The 21372-nt window shown below is 37.4% G+C and overlaps 1 protein-coding gene across 1 annotated transcript in view; it reads right to left on the bottom strand.

The window, feature by feature from the left end:
• The window catches only part of MLC1 (modulator of VRAC current 1), a 56685-nt gene that overhangs the window by 25501 nt on the left and 9812 nt on the right, over positions 1-21372 (bottom strand). Inside the window, exons 2-8 of the mRNA XM_056797593.1 lie at positions 16610-16747; positions 15736-15919; positions 13761-13850; positions 10075-10128; positions 9113-9214; positions 4437-4538; positions 2644-2715 (exon numbers count right to left, since the gene is read on the bottom strand). Of these exons, the coding sequence (XP_056653571.1) occupies positions 2644-2715; positions 4437-4538; positions 9113-9214; positions 10075-10128; positions 13761-13850; positions 15736-15915 (600 nt within the window). The 5' untranslated portion in view covers positions 15916-15919; positions 16610-16747. The remainder of the gene's footprint in view (positions 1-2643; positions 2716-4436; positions 4539-9112; positions 9215-10074; positions 10129-13760; positions 13851-15735; positions 15920-16609; positions 16748-21372) is intronic.

Raw genomic sequence — 21372 nt, 5'->3', positions numbered from 1 at the left:
AATGTCAGCACAGGTGGAGAGTGAGAGGGGAGCAACTCTTCCCAAGTCCCTCAACCTTTCTAGTAACAAACTCTGGGAATTGGCGGGGGTGGAAGGGGGGAGATGGTGTGCATGTCCACAGAGAGTGTTCTGCATTCCATTTGTGGCACTCATGCCATAGGTTCGCCATCATGGTTCATTGGTGGAATTGACCACCTGGGTCTCCTCCACAAAGGATTACAACCAAAGACCTGGCTCTTTTTCCTATTCCCAATTCTCTTGAGCTAAAGTAAGCTCCCTATTGTGGGAAAATTGCATTTTGCTTGTTTGTCTTGTTCTGTCACTGACTGCAAATAAGGCAAGATTATGAGTAGGATCAAATCTAAAATCCTCTGTTCAGCATTCCTTTATAAGTTGGCTCCTTCTGACAAATTTGCTGCATATTAGCCCACTCTATACATTGAGGTACCCAGCCATTCTGCCTCTTCCCAGGTTCATGCTTCAAATGCTACATCTTCTTTCTGTATTGAACTGCCTGAATGTTCCTCCCTCTTCACTTTTACCTCTTGCAATCATTCAAGACTCAGTTCAAATACCACCTTCCGCAGGACACCTTTCTTGGTCCCATCCAGCTGCTACTGCCTTCCTATCTAAGGTCACCTTGATTCTGTTCTCAATTTGTCTGGAATATGCCTACATGCGTATATATCCTGTTCCCAATAAAATATAAATTCCATAAGGGCAAGGATTACCATGCTTTATGTCTCTTTATCCTTAGTGTTTTGGTATTCTAGGCATCTACATGGCACAATAGAGTACCAGGCCTGGGTTCAAAACCAGCCTCAGGTATTAGTTCTGTGACCCTGGACAAATCATTTAATTCTGTTTGCCTTAGTTTCCTTATCTGTAAAATGAACTGGATCACTCAAATATCTTAAAAAAAAAAACCCTTTACCTTCTGTCATAGAATTAATACTAGACATTGGTTATAAGGCAGAAAAACAGTAAGAGCTAGGAATTGAGGTTAAGTGACTTGCCCAAGGTCACACAGCTAAGAAGGGTCTGAGGCCAGATTTGAACTCAGGATCTCTCATCTCCAGGCCTGGCTCTCTATCCACTAAGCCATCTAGCTTCCCCCACTCTATCTTTGCCAAGAATACCTCAAAATGGAGTCAGAAGAGTCTCATACAACTAGAAAATAACTGAACAATGACAAATCTCTAGTGCTTTGGCATTCTGGCTTAGTAGTTCCTTTAAAAGGGCCTGCTAAGTTACAAAACCCCAGTATTACAAAAACAATCTAGTGTACATGGCTGATGACTTTAAGCTGAAAGGATCAGCAGCAGTCATCCAGCCCTATCACATGCCAAAGGATTCGTTCATATAACATAATTGACAAGTGCTTATTGAGCCTCTGATGGATGACTGACAAGGAGGAGCTACCCACTCCCAGCAATGACAGTTCCATCACATCATCTCATACCCAATGGACTTGGTGACATGGGCCTCCTGGCTGTCCTAAGAACAAGATGCTCCATCTCCCAACTCTCTGCAGGTAGTCCTCCATGCTCTCCCCTCCTCATCTCTTCTTCCTGCTTCCTTCAAGTCCCAGCTAAAATCTCACTTTCTGCAAGAAGCCTTTCCCAATCCCCTTTAACATGAGTTTCCTCCCTCTAAGATGAGCTCCAGTTGAGCCTGTTGGTATTAGATCTACACACTGGCCTTGGCAAGTTGTTGCCTCTGTTAGACTATAAGCTCCTTAAGGGCAGGGACTGTGTTTTTTGTCTTTCTTCATATCCTGAGAGCTTAGCACAATGCCTGGAACACCAGAAACCCTAACTGAACCATCTCTGAATACAAATTCAGCATCCTTAGAAGGAGCAGAGAAGGCTTCACTCATTCTCTTAGAAGGAAACCCTGCCTTCAAGCACCTATCCTAGCCTTTGCCCAGAGAATCAACGGCCCCAGCCAATGCTCTAGACCTCTTTAAGTTTCAGTTTTCTCCTCTACAAAGTGATATTTCCCCATTGCATGAGCTGATCATCTCCCAGAACTGCTATGAGGAACTCTGTTGGAGAAATTGGAAGCATCATCAACATGAAAGAGTAGCTGGATGCACACTCTGGGCACTCACTTTGGTGTCAGGCTTGTACACGTTAAACAGCTGGCTTTCCAGGAAGGCGGCATGGAAATGTACACAAGACACACTTGAGAGTTTCATCGACATTGTTAACATTTTCTTCATCTCTTTAAGTCTGAATAATCAACAAACCATTGAGTCAAGCCCTGATTTAGCATTTGCTAACTTCCAAAGTAGAAATGCCCCTCAACTGGGATGAGCTTCCCCCAGTAGACTCATATTCCTGATACACGAAAGGATGGATTCTCACCTTCTGCAGCTGGCTCACACATTAGTTACATCGAAGCTCTGTGCACAGATTAAGTCATGAGCATACAGCTTCAGAGAAAGTGTTCCATTAACTCAAATTGCTTTGAAGGCTTATAATGACCGAATGGGTTGAGTTTCAGAAAGCATTTGTATGGCTTCAGATTAGCTCCATCACAAATGCAAGGTTTACATATGGCAGCCATTTCTTTTAATAGATGATTTTCATGATCTATCCTCCCTCCCATTTTATACCCTCAAGAGAAAGTCTTTCTTACTGAATAGGATTTCAGGACTCGTGTAGGAAAGGTGACTGTGTTCAAAATGCTGGTGCTATCATATATGGCATTCTAAAAAGAAACAAATAAAAAAGGTCAAGAAACCACATGATTTATTTATTATATAGGCATTTGCACAAATAAGTGGAGGCAATCACATCCATATCACTACAGTCTTTGCTGAAAGAGTCAGAACAGAGCTTTGTCCCCTAGAATCCGTGTAATGAGGCTTTCTTATTCCTGGAGTCTTTGAGAAACAGAATGCTGTCACCGTTGGTAGGGAAACATTAGGCCCAGGAAAAGGAAGGAATCTGAGAAATGTTCATAATTCCTTAAGATCCTCTATCAAAGAAAGCCTTACATTGGCTCCCTGAAGCCAATGATAACTAAAGGAAGATTGCTTCCCAGAGCTTTAAAGACCAAACTCTTAGACTTGAAAGGGTGGTCTAACCTCTTACAAAATTATGAATTGCTTCTCAAACAGCCTCAACAGATGGTCATCCAATCTTTGCTCTTAGACTTACTAATTGTTTCTCTTCTAATCAGCACACTAAGCTCCTTTGTTTACAGAAAGGCTGGCGTAGGGACCTGCACTCACCACCATACCTTGACATACAAAGATAGACATGGTGGCTAGCATTGCTCGTAGAATAGTCACCAGCTGTAATGCCCTGAGGATTTGTTAAGCTCTTAGCATGTGCCAGACACTGTGCTAAGTATCTTTCCATCCTTACTGCAATCGTTAGGGCTTACCATCTGCCCTGCCGTGTGAGCTCTAAGACAGCAGGACTATCTAGGTTCTCTATTTGTACCCCCAGAGCTTAACAGTTCACTGTAAATGCTTACAGCTTTTCTTTTCACTAATATAGCAGGTACCTAATAAAAGTTTCTCAATTGAATGGTTAAAAAAAATTCCTTCCCTTAGTTTACTATAGTAGGTTTGCCAAAGGAGCCAAAGACTGCATTCATGTGGGCTGCCATGACTCCCTGCTGACTTTCATCAAGTCTTCAGCACATTCAAGACCCCAGGATGGAGTCTACATCCATTACTATCTTGCCTTATCTCACTTCTGTTTTTAAGAAGGCGATCAGAGTCCTCCCCAGAGACAGCTGAAATTCTTTTGCTATAGAAGCAAATGGTTCTTCATGACTTGGGGACCCAATTTGTAATCTGATGACCCATGAGCTATTTCCAGCTCAGTTTGGTTGATCATAGCCTGGTCTGGATACAGATTCTTTCTTGCCTGGCAGAACCTGTCAGGGTTTATATTCGGCAAACACAGGCTTCAAGAATCCCAAATCATTCCAGGGGACAATTATGATTTCAGGGGATGACTTTATATTATCACTATTCATTTTGATCAGATACTGGACAGTTTTAATGACATTGTTAAGAACATGTACAACTGAGAAAGAGGGTGGTCCAGTCATAAAATAAGAAAGGCAGATGAGTTATGAAAAGCCTGAATGCTATATATATTTTAAATTAATTTTGAATGCTGTATATTTGTAACCCAACATTTTAAAATGACTAATTCTAAAGGTCTCCAGGATTTGGGATATATCTTTTATGGGAAGGTTAAGGAAAAACATATACAAAAACCATACATTTCTAAGTTTTTACTTAAATAAAAATATAATGTGGTTGAGTTCTACTCCTAAGATAGCATGTAAAGATTCTATGAAAAAATCAAATCAAATTTCCCCCAAAAGGTGGGAGAGATTAATTAATCATTTGGGAAAACTTAAAATAAAAGAATACAAATAACATGATTTGTATGGAAAAAACTTACCTTCTTTCCTTTACAACATTCTTCATTAGATCTAGCAGAAATGATCACTGTGGTTGCCATCAAGATTTCTAATAGAATTAGCAGAATCAAATTGAAATTTATCTATCAAGAAAATATACAATAACATTATTCATTTAAAAAATCAAATTTCTCTAAAATAATTACTGAACATATCTGCTCTAAATACATTTTCTTTAAAGAAATATTTATTAAATGCCTACTGGGTGCCAGGCATTGTGCTGAGTTCTGATGGTGGCATCTAATATTTGATGACAATTTTTGTATCTTCCTTTCCATTTGGCCAATTTTACTTTTTAAAAGGTTGTTTTCTTCACTAATTTTTGTGCCTCCTTTTCCATTTGGTCAATTCTAGTTTTTTAGAAAATTGTTTTCATCAGTGAATTTTTGGGTATCTTACTAAGCTGGTGACTCTTTTTTTTTCATTTCTTTTCCCAATTTTTTCCACCTCTCTTATATGATTTTTCAGCTCCTTCTGGAGCTCTTACAGGAGTGCTTCTTAGGTCTGATACCCTTCACACTTTCCTTTGAAGCTTCACATAATTTTACTTTGGCATTTTTGTCCTCTTCTGAGTTTGTATTTTAATCATCCCTGGCACTAAAGTATCTTTCTAGGGCCATGTTTGTCTTTTGCAAATGCTGATTAATTGATCTTTGCTTGGATGTTAAAGTTGGTTCTATTTTGGGTGTGGAAGGGGTGCATCCCAAGCTTCTTTTGCTAGGTCCTACAGTGCACTCTGACTTTGGCAGCCTGGCTGGACTGTGTGGAGAGGCCTGTAGCTTTTTTATCTCTCTACTCTAGATTGAGCTAGACTTGACTTCCCCCATGCTGTTCCCCCCCCCCCCAGACCTATTCAGATGCCTCTCAATTAGGACTATTTTATTTATACTCCTATTTTATTGCCAATCCTATATGCTGTCTTTGGATGGAAAACTGTTTCACCCTGTCTTTTGTTGGTTCTGCCACTCCAGAATTTGTTTCAAGGTTGTTTTTTATTTTTATTGTTTAGAAGTGAGTTTGGGCAAACTTGGAGCATTCCTTCTTTACTCTACCATCTTGGCTTCTAGAATCACTGATGACTACTTTTGAAACTGTTGATTTTCCTCTGCTAAAAGAGTTTAAGGAGAGGCTGACTCTCCTTAAACTCAAAAGAGTCTCTCTCAAAAGAGTCACCTATGAGGAATGTTCAGTTTAGCTAAAAACCCAGTTGATTAAAAGCTAACTAAAGGGAGCACCCTGTCCTACGCTCAGAAAACACAAAGATAGAATACAAACCAATCCTTACCCATCAAGATTGTTAAGTTAAGAGGGGAATAAGACACATGGATAAATAACCATAAATTAAGTTAGACTATTATAACACATGCAATGAAATCGAACAGAGATGGGATTGGGGGAATGAAAGAAAACACTAACAAGTAATATTGCAATTTTTTTACACACACATACAAACACTTTGTATCAGCAGTTGATTCAAAAGGCTACTGGTACTAATCCCATCCTGTGGTGGTAGGGCAGCATGGGACATACAAATCCCCTCTTCTTTTTTCTTTTCTTCTTTCTTTTTTAAAAAATTTACCTTCTGTCTTAGAATCAATACTGTGTGCTGAGTCTTAAGCAAGGGGGTTAAATGACTTGCTCAGGGTCACACAGCTAGGAAATATTTGAGGACAGATTTGAACTCCAGGACCTCCTGTCTCTTGGCCTGGTTCTCAATTCACTGAGCCTCCCAACTGCTCCCCCCGCCTCCTTCTTTTTTCCAAAAAGGTGATGGTGCCCTGGAGAGTGAAGGAAGCCCTGACACCACTCCTCTCCTAATTTGCTTAATAAAAGCAATTTGTAAGAGATTAGTTTAATCTCATAGTTAGTTATAATGCAGACTAATTAATTGCTCCTGAGTATTCGAGCCAATATAATAAAAATGGCAAAACTACCCAAATTAATTTACTCAATGGCATACCAATCAAACTCCCCAGAGAATTTTAATAGAGCAAGAAAAAACAAAATTAAATTCATCTGGAGGAAGAAAATGTTAAGAATCTCAAGAGAAATAATGAAACAAAAAAATGACAAGCAGGCCTGTAATATCATACCTCAAATTCTACTAAAAAACAGGAATCATTAAAACAACTTGGTACTGTGTTTTGTTTTGTTTTGTTTAAGTTTGATTATGACAATGATTTGGTACACATTTTTCAGAAACAAATACCTTGTACCTTGTTTGATAAAAACAAAGTCCCCAATTACTGAAGGAAAGGCCTATTATTTGACAAAAACTGCTAGGAAAACTAGTCAACAGTCTGGCTATCTGCTTTCAGAGAAATAATTGCTGGCGTCTAAATGCAGACCAAAGCATGCTATTTTTCACTTTTTTCCCCCCATGAGTTTTCTTCCTCAAAATGACTAATATGGAACTTTTTTATCCGATTGCACATGTATTGGTTGAATTTCTGCTCAAGTCCAGGATGGTCGCGATGACCTATGGGTTCCCTTTAAGGTCAGAGATGCTCCTGAGACCTCGTCTATCACTCATGGAAAGGACAAGCAAAAGCAGGAGGCATCACCAGAGTCCCTAAAAGGTTTGTTTCTCTACAGTAGTTTGAATTCTCACTCTCCCCAAACTACCTTGTATTTACTTCTCAAGATATATATTGGGCCCTGCTCCAGGAGATCATAAGCTCTCTCTGTCTCTGTTTCTCTCTCTTGTCTCTCTGTCCCCCTTCTTCTCTCTCTCCCCCCTCCTTTCCTCCCTCTTTCTTTGTCTCTCTCTCTTCCTTCCTTTCTCCCATTTCTTCCATTTCTTTCTTGTTTAATTATTACATAATACATGCTTATTCTCTTCTCTCTGACCAGCATTGGGAGATGGCAAAAAGCAGGGGAGTGGAGTGTAAACCTGGGTTTAAATCCTTACCCATCACTTAGTGACTCTGACACTTATTAGTAACTTGAAAAGTCAGGAAAGGTAAGATTTTATTTCCTCATCTGTAAAATGGCACAAATAAGTCTTCTATTATCTCCTTCTAGAGTCTGTTCTTCCAAAACTGGACCGTGTTTTGGTCTTTCCAGGCCTACTGTGTAGCACAGTGTAGCCCTTAGAGGGAAGGGAAAGGGAGCAGACACTTATTGAGTAGCTATTCTAGGCACTGCACCACAAGCTTTACAAATAGTATTTCACCTGATCCCAGTCAACAGCCCTGTGACGGAGGGATGAGTATGATCCTCATTTTCAGTTTTTAACAGCTGAGGAAATAAAGGTAGGCAGGCAGAGGTTAACTGAGTTGCCCAAGATGTCCAACTGAGTCCAGGTGATGATGCTATTTAATGCTATTTTAAGATATCTATTGCTGAACTCAACTGAATTGAATTCATGGGTTACTGGCCTCAACTTTAGGTGGTATCTCATAAAAGTCTCTAAAACTGTGGGGTTCATCAGGAACTGCAGAATTGCCAGATATTGTTAAGACAGTTATAAAGGGGACAGCTGATAGTCTAGAGATAGAGTCAGGCTCAGAGACAGGAGATCCTGGGTTCAGATCTGACCTCAGATACTTCATAGCTGTGTGACCTTGGGCAAGTCACATAACCTCTGCTGTCTAGCCCTTACTGTTCTTCTTCCTTGGAACCAATGCACAGTATAGATTCTAAGATGAAACATAAGGGTTTTTTTAAAAAGACAGTTGTCTATTTAAACAAGTGCCCCTGAATCTACCAGGACATGGACCCAGAATACATCCTACTCCCATTTCCAGAAGTTCAAGGTTAAGTCAGAAGAAGGCTCTGTTGCATGTGGAGAAAGTATCCTAACTAAAGATCTTTTGCATTCTTCTGACAGTTAGTCTGCCTCTTGAACCTTTCATTTTCTATTGTAAAATCAGTAACTACCAACAGAAGCAAACAAGTAAGCATATGAAACAAGAGACATGTTACTGTGCTTCTGCTACACATAAAGCTTTTCCTGAGAGTGCCTCACTCATCCCAAATAGCTTTCTCTAGGTTTCTGTATTCACATACTGTTTCAGCTCCTTGAAGTCAGGATTTCTCACTTTTGTCATCTTAACACTGACATTTAGTACAATGTGGGGCACCTGGTAGACACTTAATGTTTGTTGGTTTACTGAAAGATAATGGAAAAATAAGATTCCAAAAAATAAATTCAATTTGACAAATATTTACTGAATACCTGAACTACTACTGAATGCCTGTCTCCACTGAGGGGAGAAAAAGATAAGCTAGAACAGTGATGGCAAACTTTATAGAGAATATAGAGACCAAGTGCCCAAACTGCAACTCTCATGCCACATGACAGCCCCCTACCTTACCCCAGGCAGGGGAGGGAGGAAGAGCTCCCATTGGGCTGCTAGGCATAGGGATTGGTGGCATGAAAGATGTTCTCAGGCACTTGTGGAGAAGGAGAGGGGGCTGCCTCCCTTTAGCACACTCTGGCATGTGTACCATAGGTTTGCCAACATGGAGTTAGAATATCCCCAAACCATAATAGATTAGTTTCCTAATGCCTCCCAACCCTAACTAATTATAGAGCCACATAAATACTGTTCCTGAGGTTCCAGAGGGGCCCATGCAGCATTTAGCTGCATACCCTATGTAGGATTAGTATGAAGAAAGGGATTTCCAATTCCTTATTTTTAAAGCAACTCACATTTATTGCTGATGGATTCAGGACAAGTTTACATCCAAACCAAACTAAACACGTCGTGGTGATGGCAAATGTTGAAACAAACAAAATCTGAAAGTTTGGAATCTGAAAAACAATGAACGAGAACTATTTTTCCTTCAGTTAGCTAAAAAGCAAAAGCGATCATGAGAAAAACAAATTGGAGCCAATAATCCTCAGTCCTGTTTGTGGGATACCTTTATTATCTATTTCCCAATATTCCAAAGGTTGTCATGCAATTTTTTTAGGTTTATTGTATTGTTTGACTTTATTTTTTTGGAGAGGTTGGTTGGATTAGATATCTTCTGAGATCCATTATTACTCTAGAATTCTAATTCTGTGCTTTTGTAGTGTGAGCTGCATGAAGAAAAATTTTTAAAAGGGTTGTCATGTAATTTTAAAAAACCCTAACTACTATAAACCTCTTAGTGAAGTTCACCTTAATTATGAACATAATACATATAAAACCACATTGCTACTGAAGTGCAAGAGATGCTGTTTTTGTCTTTCTGTTGATATTGGAAATAGAAGGCATTGGATTGTACTGGAAATAGAAGGCACTTAATACACATTTGTTGGATGGCTATCTATCGATCAATCTATCCATCCATCCATCCATCCATCTTTATCTATTACTCATCTAGCTTTTTATCTATGTCTGTCTTTCCATCCATCTATCCATCTTTTTATCCATCTATCCATCCATCTATCTTTCTCTTTATCTTTCTCTCTGGTTAACTTTCTATCTATCTGTGTTTCTCCTCCTTTTTTCAAACTCCTATGTGAGACTGATTTCCATTTTGAAGGGACCCTAAGGCTCAGGGTTACATGAGTTGTATGGTGCCACAGAACACTTTTTGGAGAGGACATTATTAAAATAAATCAAAATCAAATCAACCAACAAGTAATATAACTCAAAAGCTAGAATCATAGTTACAGATACTCACCACATTAACCTTGTTTCGTGCTATAGCAAAACTCACAATTGCTGAAGGAATACACTGAAAAATCAGAGGAAAAAGATTAACTATATCACTAATAGGAAGATCAAATTTAACTCTTAGGCTTTTCGAGGATGGAGCTGAAAATTGTACAAATTAGAAAAAACTATTTTGTATTCTGGATGCACTCTTTATTGTATTCATTTTTGAATCCTGAATGTATTCTGTATCTTGGATGCCTGTACATATCCAAAGTGGAGGCTATTTGGTATATCATCCCCAGCTTACAACTTAGTATTTGCAATGTAATCTGGGAAACAAGAAACATTTAAAAATTCACCTGCTGTGATTCAATTCAACAAAAGTTTATTTCTATTCCTCTTATGTGACAGACACTGTAGTTTACATGTTTAATGTTGTAAAATAACTGTTATGCCCTTAACAGGTTTAGATTATATTAGGAGGGATAGACACAAAGAAGAACCTGATTAGAGATACCATCCTGCAATCTCATAAGCCAACTATATGGAAACTTGCAAGCAGACAAAGGAAGGAAATTAAAATATTTCATTGGTATAATCCAGTGTAGTGTTTCTCAAAGTTTCCTTATTAGTAGAGAAAGGCAGTGACTAGGGAAAATAAGGCAAAAAAAATCTAATCTAGGCTTTTTGGTCTTTTGGGAGCAGAGAATTCTATTTCTACTTTGCCCTCTGGTTATAGGAGATCTTTTAAGGTTTCTCTTGTTTTGAACATGGCTTTTCTTACCTAGCTTTTCTCCTGCACTCCTTTGTCTTCAAAAACAGCATCTTATGGCAAGGTCTGACCAACTCTAAACTTCATGCATCCTCAACCCCTGGGGTCTCTGTGTCTCTCTGATTCTCCACTGGAGGGGGTCCAGGGTGTCATCCCCACAGTAGGACAGCAGGATTTATACAAGCCCCCAACCTTAGTTTCTCTTTATGAGTTGCTTCCCCCATCTGAACTCCCTGAAGGCAGTGACTATCTTTTGTATTTCTGTATCCCTACCACTTAGCACAATGTCTGGCACATGGTAGGCTCTTGATAAGTGTTTAATGACTTGAGAATCTAATGATTCTTAAATTTTGTCTCCTCTATCTGTCTTCTAGGTCAGTTGTTTTTGCTATGAGATGCTATGCGTTTTCTTCTATTTTTTTTAGTCTTTTGAGTTTGTTTTAATATTTCTTGTTGTCTTATGGAGCCATTAGCTTCTCTTTGGACTTTTCTCATTTTCAGGGAGTTTATTGCTTAGGCAAGTTTTCTACTTCTTATGCCAAATTCTTAATTTCTTTTCCAATTCTTTCTTCCATAGCTTTTACTTCTTTTCCATTTTTTCCTCTTAGCATATTCATTTCACCAACAAAAATATTTTAAACTCTTTTTTTAAACTCTTGCTTCATTTTTTCCAAGAATTCCAGTTGAATTTGTGCCCAAGCTGTATTTTTCTTCCTTGAAGTCATTCTCTTCTTCCAATGTGTGTTCTTGCCATTATAAGAATACATTAGGATCAGATTCTTTCTTTGTTTCCTCATTCTTCCAGCCTTCTTCCTGGTTTAGGCTTGATGTTAGGGTCAAACTTTGAAAACTTCTGGAGGGAAGTTGGGCTGCTCTTATTGTTGCTTTCTCACAGTACTGAGTATGTGTTATTCTAAGATCTTAGGGACAGTTCAGGCTAGGGACCTATAAGCTTTCAGTTCTCTCCAAGTGGTTTGATCCAGGGAAAGTCTGATTGCTGTGCTCCACCCCTGAGAGTTCCTGACCTGTGTCTCAGACCTGGGTCTGAGCATTAGTGGATGCTACTGGACTTGGTCTCTATCAGCAGCTGGAAAACTCTATGGGTTCTGAATGGCAGGACTACAGGCTCCTCTTTAGTCTCAGGTTCCTGCCCTGGTTATTCCTCTGCAGGCTTCACACTAGGCTGAAGGTTACTCCTGGAGGCTGATCCACAGGGTTCTCATTATACCACCTACGGACTGAGATGTGGGTATGAGAGGAGGGGGGAGAAAGGGAATAGCTACAAATGAAGTCCTTCATATATGACCCCTGAACTAGGTTGTTAGCAAGAAAGCTGCCAGTTTGCACCAGTCATAGGACCCTAGTGTGGTTCTAGGACCCCTTCTTGTTCAGGTTTACAGATTCTCCTTGTCGATGTGTTCTGTGTGTAGTATCCTCCACATCAGGCCTGTCCCTGGGTCTGAAGACCTCACAGTCTTGTCTGATAATCTGTCCACGTTACTTTTATAAATTCTTTTTTTTCATTGTAAGTTATTTATTTAGTCAATTTAGAACAGTATTCCTTGGTTATAAGAATCACATTATTTCCCTCCCCCCACCCCCTTCCTGTAGCCAACGCACAATTCCACTGGGTATTACATGTGTCCTTGATCAAAACCTATTTCCATGTTGTTGGTGTTTGCACTAGGAAATCAACTTTTATTAATTCTTATTCTATTTCTCACCTCAACCAGTATATAATGCCCTCCAGGCCAATCCACCTACTTCAAATCTTTGGCTCATTATTATCCACCTTCTCCAGGAAACCCTCCTGTATTCACTCCTCCCAACTCTCATCATCCCTTTACAATGAATCCCTTCAGATTGTATACTTTTTAATACACTACTTCATTACTGTTCTTAGGTCATGAAAATGGACTCTTATCTGTAAAATGGCACAATGACCAAGTACTGGAATAGAAGTCAGTTAGAGATAGTTTCAGTCACATCGTGGAAACTTGGAAGCTGTGTGGCCCTGGACAAATCACTTTAACTTAGAGAATTGTTTCCCTCACCCATAAAATGGGAGTAATAACACTTATTATATAACTTTGATATGTATCAACCAATCTGAGCATTAGATTTTCAACTTCAGCTTTAACTGTTGTCTAAATTACAATGTTTGAACCTGCAGTCTGTGAACTTTAAAAGAATATTTTGATAACTATTTAAATACAATTGATTTCCATTGAAATCCTACGTGTTTCATTTGATTCATTTAAAAACCTTATTCTGAAAAGAGTGACCAAAGTTTTCACCAGCCAGCGAAAGGAGTCCATGACACAAAAGAAGATTAAGAATCCAACTTTGACATTACCCTCCAGTTCTCACTCTCTTTCATCCCAGAGATACAATCAATTGCCAGATGTAGTCATTTCTACCTCCATTACATCTAAAATATCCAACCCCTTCTCTCTCCATAGGTACCACCCTTAGTTTGGGCTCTTTCTATTGGGCTATTAGAGTGTCCTCATTGGTCTCCCTGATTCTCATGTCTACATGTCTATCTACTTCAATCCAACTTCCACTCAAATGCCAGACTGGTTTTGCAGATCTGACCACATTTCTACTCAATGAACTCTACTGGCTCCCTATTACTTCAATGAACAAATAGACATGGCTTCCTATTTAAAACCCCTTTACAGCCTGGCTCATATCACACATTGCTGCCCTTTCTTCTCATTCTCTGCAATCCAGCCAAAGTGGCCTTCTTTCTGTTCCCCATACATTGTGCTCCAACATTTCCTGTCTCCGTGCCCTAGCACTGGCAGTTCCCCAGGCCTGGAAGAAATCTTGGAAAAAATAAAAACCAGTCCAGAAATTCAAGAATGAGGTAATACAAACGCCAATAGGTTGTATTTTGACAACACAAAAAGTATACTAGTAAGAAGTTTGCTTACTGAACCTGCTGCACAGCGTAAATAGTCCATTTCAGAAGGGAAAACATTTCCCAAGTAAAGTGAAAAGCCAGATGTGACAAGAAGGCAACTCTGTAAAATAGAAATATAAATTAAGGTTATGATCAGGATCAAAAATCCAACAAGAAAACAACTAGATAATCAAGAAATGAGGAATTTTTAGAAAGCTCAACACTTGAATAGTGTTTGGTTAATATTGAAGGAGACCATGAAAAGATGCAAATTATCTAACGCCTAAGTCTTGGCAGCTTCTGAGAACATTCAGAGGTATCTGAACTAAGAAGAGTGAATGGGTTTGACAAATGCCTAGATACCTACAAAACCAACAGAAACATTTTGAGTTTAGAAATTTTGAGAAATAGGCTGACCTGTTTCAAAAGGATAAAAATAATTTTTTGGAATCAGATGCCGGAAAAGTCAAATTTTTGTATAACTTAACAACTGCTGAAAATACAAAGTAAGACTAGGAAGGGTTGTGTTGTATATTAAGGAAATTCTAAAATAATGCATATGGAATGTCTGCTTAAGGCATGTGGAGAACAGATTTTGCGGAGTGAATGAGTTGTTCCCTAGTTAAAAGACATATGTTTAGAGGTATGCTTTTTTTGCTCCACAGTAAATGGCTGCTCTCTCATACTAACTGCTATGGTATTTGCATGATGGGCTTCCTTAATATATGGTTGTTGATGTGGTCCCTCTACTGCCACAAAACTCTCTTTTTCCTGAAGAGAAATGGCTGGATCTAAGATGACTTATTTTGGCTAACATAGGACCATACATATAAGTATTTTGCCCTAGTTTTCATACATTTAAACTTTCATATGAAATTATCTGCTTTAAAGTAGGATATGGTCTCTAAGCAAATTTAGTTTCCTATCATCTATATGTTTCCTGTCATAAACTCTAGAGGTGATGCTAAAAAATCCTAAAATAATAATAAGTATACAACAAAGTAATTTTTTATTTTCTCTTAAGTTAAAGTTCCTCAAAGGCAAAGACCCTGCCTTCTTATGTTCTGTGCCCAACAGGGTTATGCCACGTACAAGTACAAGATGTGTTCAATGCAATTTTAAGCATTAATAACTTGGTACGTATAAATGCTTCAAACTTAGACCAGGAAGTTTAGCTACTTAAATTGTTTATGCTTACTTGGTTTGTGAATTATAAATAATCAATATCTGATTTCGGTTTTTACCAAGATAAAATATCCTGGCTTCATTGTGTATGTAATAGTTATGACAGATGGCCAGAGAATGTCCTTCCTCTCCCTTGGTCACCTGACAATGCCATACTCTAGTTGATAAATTATTCTGATCAGCTGTCTGCTGGAATTCACTGCTGCCATGTTACTATGGATTCCCAAAGTTATATGACAGGTCTCTGCTCTTTAAAGCTCAAAACTAAATGTCTATGGCCCATTTATGTTCATGGTCATTTTAACAGTCCATTTTTTATGCCTACTAAAGATAAGTTAATGAAAGAAAAAAACATGAAGAAAAGTTAATAATGCAACAGTTTCAGTTGGATTCTTAATCTTCTTTTGTGTCATGGACTCCTTTCGCTGGCTGGTGAAAACTTGTGGTCCCTCCTTTCAGAATAAAGTTTTTAAATGAATCAAATGAAACACGTAGGATTTCAATGAAAATCAATTGTATTTAAATAGTTATCAAAATATTCTTTTAAACTTCACAGAGTGCAGGTTTAAAAGTCATAATTTAGACAACAGTTAAAGCTGAAGTTGAAAATCTAATGCTCAGATTGGTCGATCTTGAAATTGGTCTTAGCACTTCTGATTAAATTAGAGGATAATCTAATGGATAAAAAAGGGCTTCCTCTCTATTGACAAAAACACTTTGTATGTCATTACACCTAACATTTAAAGAATAATTTCTTTAGTAAAGCTTTCCCAATAATAAAAAAGTGCCATTTTCCTTTGTCTTATGCTTATGGTACTTACCCCCATCAACAAAGAAAAAATCCACGTTCTGTAACTGAAACAAGGATGGAATCTTTTTGCTAGCTGGAGGTCACCGGATTTTATATCTGGAGCATAATGTACAGCTTCCTGCCTTCCTCGCTCCAACGTCGGCATCCTGTCATAACTAAATTCTTCTCTGTAGGGATCTTCTCTTGTCATAATACTTGAAAAACGTTTTTTAGATTAATGAAACTAATATTTGTAATAAAGAATGCCATGGGAAAACAATTGCTAAGTGGGAAATCAAGCAGAACACAGAGCTTATTTTAGGCTAAAACCAAAGGTTTCTATGAAAGTCTAGCAGGCACCAACACAAATAAATACAATATATATAAGATTAATGTTTGTGAGAGGGAGAGCTACATGAGGGCTGAAGAGGAAGCTCTCTTAAAGGCTTGGCTCCAAGGGAATCATTTCTTTTTCCCTTAGGAGGTTACACGTTTCAATCATAGAACAAAAGCTAGAAAGGACCTCAGAGACATCTCAGATGACCTTCACCACAATAGGGACTAATCACTCTGAAGAACGTTTAAACATGACTGTAGTAGTTTAAATACTTAAATCCTTCTTAAAAATTGTAGTTGTACAAATCAAAAAGATACATTAAAAAGCACTTAAATGATTCACTTCTCTAAGTACTATATATATGTACATATATAAGGTTTTTAACTTAATTACTTTAAAAGTTCAATGAAGCTCTGATTTCCCTCCTTCTTCTTCAAACCATTTACATCTTCTAAAAAGCACTTGTAATCAACAATAGACTTCCATATAGAGAGATATATACATATATACATATATATATATATATATATATTTTTTTTTTTTAGTGATTTAAAATTTCTCTACTTACCTTCAACCAAAAAACTTGCTGTCAGGTCTAAACAGTTTGGTGAGTAGAGTTGTCTGGTCACTTTGTAATACTTTCACTGGTTAACAATTTATCCTTTCTTTGAAAAGTTTGTTCCTCCACTTTGGGTTTCAAAAACATCTATTCAGAAACAGAACAAAAGCCCAGCAAAAACTGTAGTTAAGCCAGGGAACAGAGTTACGTCTCCTGAATTTTAATGAGGAGAAGAACCTGGAAGATGACTTTAGTAAGATTTCATGCATAGAAAAGTTTCACATTACCACCAAATCTTTTCCCTGGATATATAACAGCTTGATATATGCTCCATATTTTTTTTAAACCATGGCCTACCTGAAAACTAAGTAAATGCTTACTGTTCGTGTACGTGTGCTTTGGTACTCCCCAAAAGGATGTTTTAAATAGATTCTTTCTTAGATATAATCTCTTGTTTTAGTTCTTAATAAGAAAGACTACTTGAAAATAGAACCTTTTAAAGCATTCTTTAAAAAATAAATTAATGACACTTCCTACTCAGACTATTAAATCTTAGTTCTTCCCTTGGAATGATGAACTTGCAGTTACGAAAAAGTTTTATTGGGTCATTTTAAGCACTTGTGTCTTAACTAGAAATAATGATGATGATGAAAAAGATATTCTTTATATACTTACACACTTGACTTCAGCTGGAAAGGCACTTCAACAGAATAGGGCTTCAATCAAGTAAGACAATTAAAATTCGAGTAGGCAGTACTAATAGACTATGAGCACAGTTCCCTGGACCCTTTCTTTTGGCTCGGTAAGCAAGGAAAAAATACAGGAATGCACTTAGTCTGAAAATACTGGCAACTGAATAGTGATGCCAGTCTTTTAAGAGTGAACATTTTAACAAGTATTATAACTATGGAACAGTTCAGACCATAACAAAGAAAGCAGTACTTTGGACCATACCCAAATCCAGTTTTAAGAAACCATCAGTTTTCTTTCTTCTTTCTTTTTTTTACAATTACATGCAGAAACAATTCTTTAACAATTGTCTTCTAGCCTTTCGCAATGCAAATTCTCTCTCCACTCCCCAAATAGTAAACTATCTAATCCAATATAGGTTATTCCTGTGCTAGATTTCCATATTCCTTATGTCTTGAAAGAAGGCATATCATACACGCAAGAAAAAAAAACTGATGAAGGAAATAGGATGAGAAATTATATGGTAGTAGTCTTTATTGTGTGTGTGATACATAGAAATTTTTCTCTACTATATAAGAACTGATGTGGGCCCTTCTACTCCAGGACCCTGATTTGGGAATACAGTATATAAAAAAACAAATTCTGTATCAAAGAGTATGCCCAGTTTTATGACCATTTGGACATGGTTCCAGATTGCTCCAAGAATGGTTAGATCAGTTCACAGTTCCATCAATATTGTATTTAGTGTTCCAATTTTCCTATATTCCCTCTAGTATTTGTTTTCTTTTAGTTTGCATTTCTCTAATCAATAGTGATTTGGAGCATTGTTTCATATGATTATAGATAGTTTTGATTTATTCATCTAAGAACTATCTGTTCATCTGACCATTTATAATTTGGGGAACGACTTGTATATCTTATAATATTGCCTCATTTCTCTATATATTTGAGAAACAAGGCTGTTGTCAGAGATATTAGCTATACATTTTTCCTGGTTATTTATTTCCCTAATAACCTTGACTGCATTAGTTTTGTTTCTTTTTAAATTTAATGTAATCAAAATTATCCATTTTATATCTCACAATATTTTCTATGTCATTGGGTCATAAATTCTTTCCTTATCCATAAATCTGACAAGAAAACTATTCTGCGTTCCCCTAATTTGTTTATGGAATCACCCTTTTTTCTGGGCCATTCTTCATTCAATATCTTCTAAAATATGCATTAGTCATGTATTCATTTTGATTTTACTTTGAAATATGGTATAAGATGTTGGGGTATACCTAGTTTCTGCCATAATGTTTTCAAATTTTCCCAGCAGTTTTTATCCAATAATGAGTTCTCCCAAAAGCTTAGATTTGGGGGTTCATTGAATACTAGGTTACTATGTTCATTTACTATGGTAGTTTGATTACTCAATCTATTTTGTTGATCCCCTACTCTGTTTCTTAGCCAGTACCAGATTGTTTTGATGATTACAGCTTTATAGAAAGAACAGTTTGAGACCTGGCATGGCTAGGCCACCATCCTTTATATATATTTTCATTAAATCTCTTGATACTCTTGATCTTTTGCTCTTCTAGATAAATTTTGTTATTTTTTCTAACTCTATGAAATGTAGTTTGATTGGTAGAGCACTGAATAGGCAAATTAATTTAGTCACAATAAACCATTTCAAATCATATTATGTTCAGTTGCTTCCTTTCTTTAACCAAATATGGTTCTGTCTTTACTGTCACAATCTATAAATTCAGCTGTTTCAGTTAGATTAGACTAAACGCAAGCTTCCCATTTTTTTCTGGGCCATTCTTCACTCAATAATATCTTCTAATAATATACATCAGTCATTCAAGTTGACTTTAACTAATAAAACCATCTTGTATTTCCTTATCTTGGACAAAATATTCAAATGTTTCCACCATTTGCATGAAATTCCAAAGATAGTACCTGATTACTTGAACTCAAAGCCAGAACAAGCAAACAAAAACATCCTGAAGTCTGCAATGGAATACTGAGAATGCATATCAAAACCAAGCAGTGATCTTTTTATTTAATCAGTTTGGTAATTATGGAAATGTTTCCTTATTTTGTTTATATATTAAAGTATTAAATGAAAAGAGCTGTCACTGGAGGAATGCATTGATATTTCACCTGACACTTTTGCCTCAAAGTTACAATTTTAACAAAGAAGAAATTATAAAATTCTAATTTTATTAAAAGAGATTTCCAGATTGGATTTTTTTCTCTTAGTGTACTGTTATTCCATAACCTTCTGCTTTGTAAGACATACATGGAAGGATGTGACAAACCATGATCCTTTCAAAGAAGAACCTCGCCCAAAATATCTTCTACACTGTTACCTATGTTCTAAAGGGGCAACAGTGATTTTTTGTGTTAATTTAGTTATTACCAGTCAATCAACAAGCATTTATTAAGCCAATACTGTTATGCTACATTCTAATGAGAGAGACACGATGCAAAAAAATTGTCAATATAAAATACAGAGAGAACAGCCAGAAGTTAAGCTACAAGAGTAAGGCTCAAACAAGGGGGAAGAAGGGGGCTGGGCCTAGCCTCTTAAGAAAGTGGGACTCAAATTGAGTCTTGAAAGAAGCCAGAGAAACTAAAAGGCAAAACTGAGATTATGGTTAGCCTGATATGAGGAATAATCAATGAAAAGGCAAAGAGGAGGGAGTGTCTGGTGAGAAGAATAGCAGAAAAAATAATGTTGTAGCTGTGTGGAGAGCCATGACACCCCTGCTATCTGACAGAGTCACAGTCTGGGGCAATGGAGACTTCAAAGCAGCTCCCAGAAAATAAGGCACCCACTGACCCCCCTTCTGTGTGACTTCTCCCTCTAACTTCTCTTACTAATGGAATTGTTTTGATTATTGTTCTCTCCCCAATACTGGAGAAATAATATGAGAGCAAATACTTATGGGGTTAACACACATATATCCCACCTTAACCCCTCCAGATTATTACCCTAAAAGATTACATTCACAGAATTAAAACCTAAAGATTATTACCCATTACCCCCGTCCTTTCCCTCTCCACAGAGTTACATTCACTCCCATTACAAGCCAGGCAATCACCTTCAAGCCCAGGTCTACAGGACACACTCCATTGATTTGTTATATAACAACCAAGCAACCTTGCCAGGTGCCTGAATCAAGCACAAGAAATATACAACTTGGAAATTGAGGAAGATCTCAATTCTGGTCTGTTTTAAATTGCCCTTTAACCCTGTACCTAACTACAAAATGTTTTGTTATCCATTTCCTAAGTAATTGTGATTGATTGTAACAATGTAACAATGATTCTCTTAGCTGGTCACCCTTTAGGTCAGGAGGGACTAACCTCCAAATCACCCTACTCATGTCATTTATCTCCATCTCTGTTGTAGCAACAATGTTTCTTCACTATCTCCTTAGGCTTCATGTCTGTTGTTAAATTCTATGGAAACATGTATGTTGAAAAATGATTGAGTACCAAGAATGTACTCACTGAACCTATAAAATAAACCAACCTCTGTGCCATGGCAGAAGACTGGGTGATGCCTAAACACAGATTGAGCATTCAGTGTCTCTCATCATTTATCTGACTGGACTGTCACATCTATACAGAAGGACCCTCCCCTCTGAGAGACCCCTGGCTTGGCTCTCAAAGTGGCTGTAGAGCATGCAGAGGAAAGGAACATGTAAGAATGGAAAGGGAGAACAGGATTGGGACTTTAAAAGAGAATTTTATATTTGATTATGAAGGTAAAATGGAACCACTAGCTAAGTCAGAAGCAGGACTCAAGATGGTTTAGGAAAGGGAGGAGAGGAGGTGGCTGGCTTTCTTCTTTTTTTTTTAATTAAATTTTATTTTTTGCCCCCTAGTTACATGTAACAACAGTTTCTAACATTTTTCAAAGAATATTGAGTCTCTACTTCTCTTTCTCCTTCTTTCCCTCCTCCCACCCCATTAAGATGTAAGCAATCTCATATGGGTTATTCATAAGCAATCACATAAAACATTTTTCCCATATGAAGTTTTGTGGAAGAAAAAAAACTAAGAAAGGAAGTAAAAAAAAAGGT

Source organism: Monodelphis domestica, chromosome 5 (assembly GCF_027887165.1).
Source record: "Monodelphis domestica isolate mMonDom1 chromosome 5, mMonDom1.pri, whole genome shotgun sequence".
NCBI lineage: Eukaryota > Metazoa > Chordata > Mammalia > Didelphimorphia > Didelphidae > Monodelphis > Monodelphis domestica.
The sequence above is the reverse complement of the archived record's forward strand: the minus strand, read 5'-3'. Positions and strand labels throughout refer to the sequence as shown.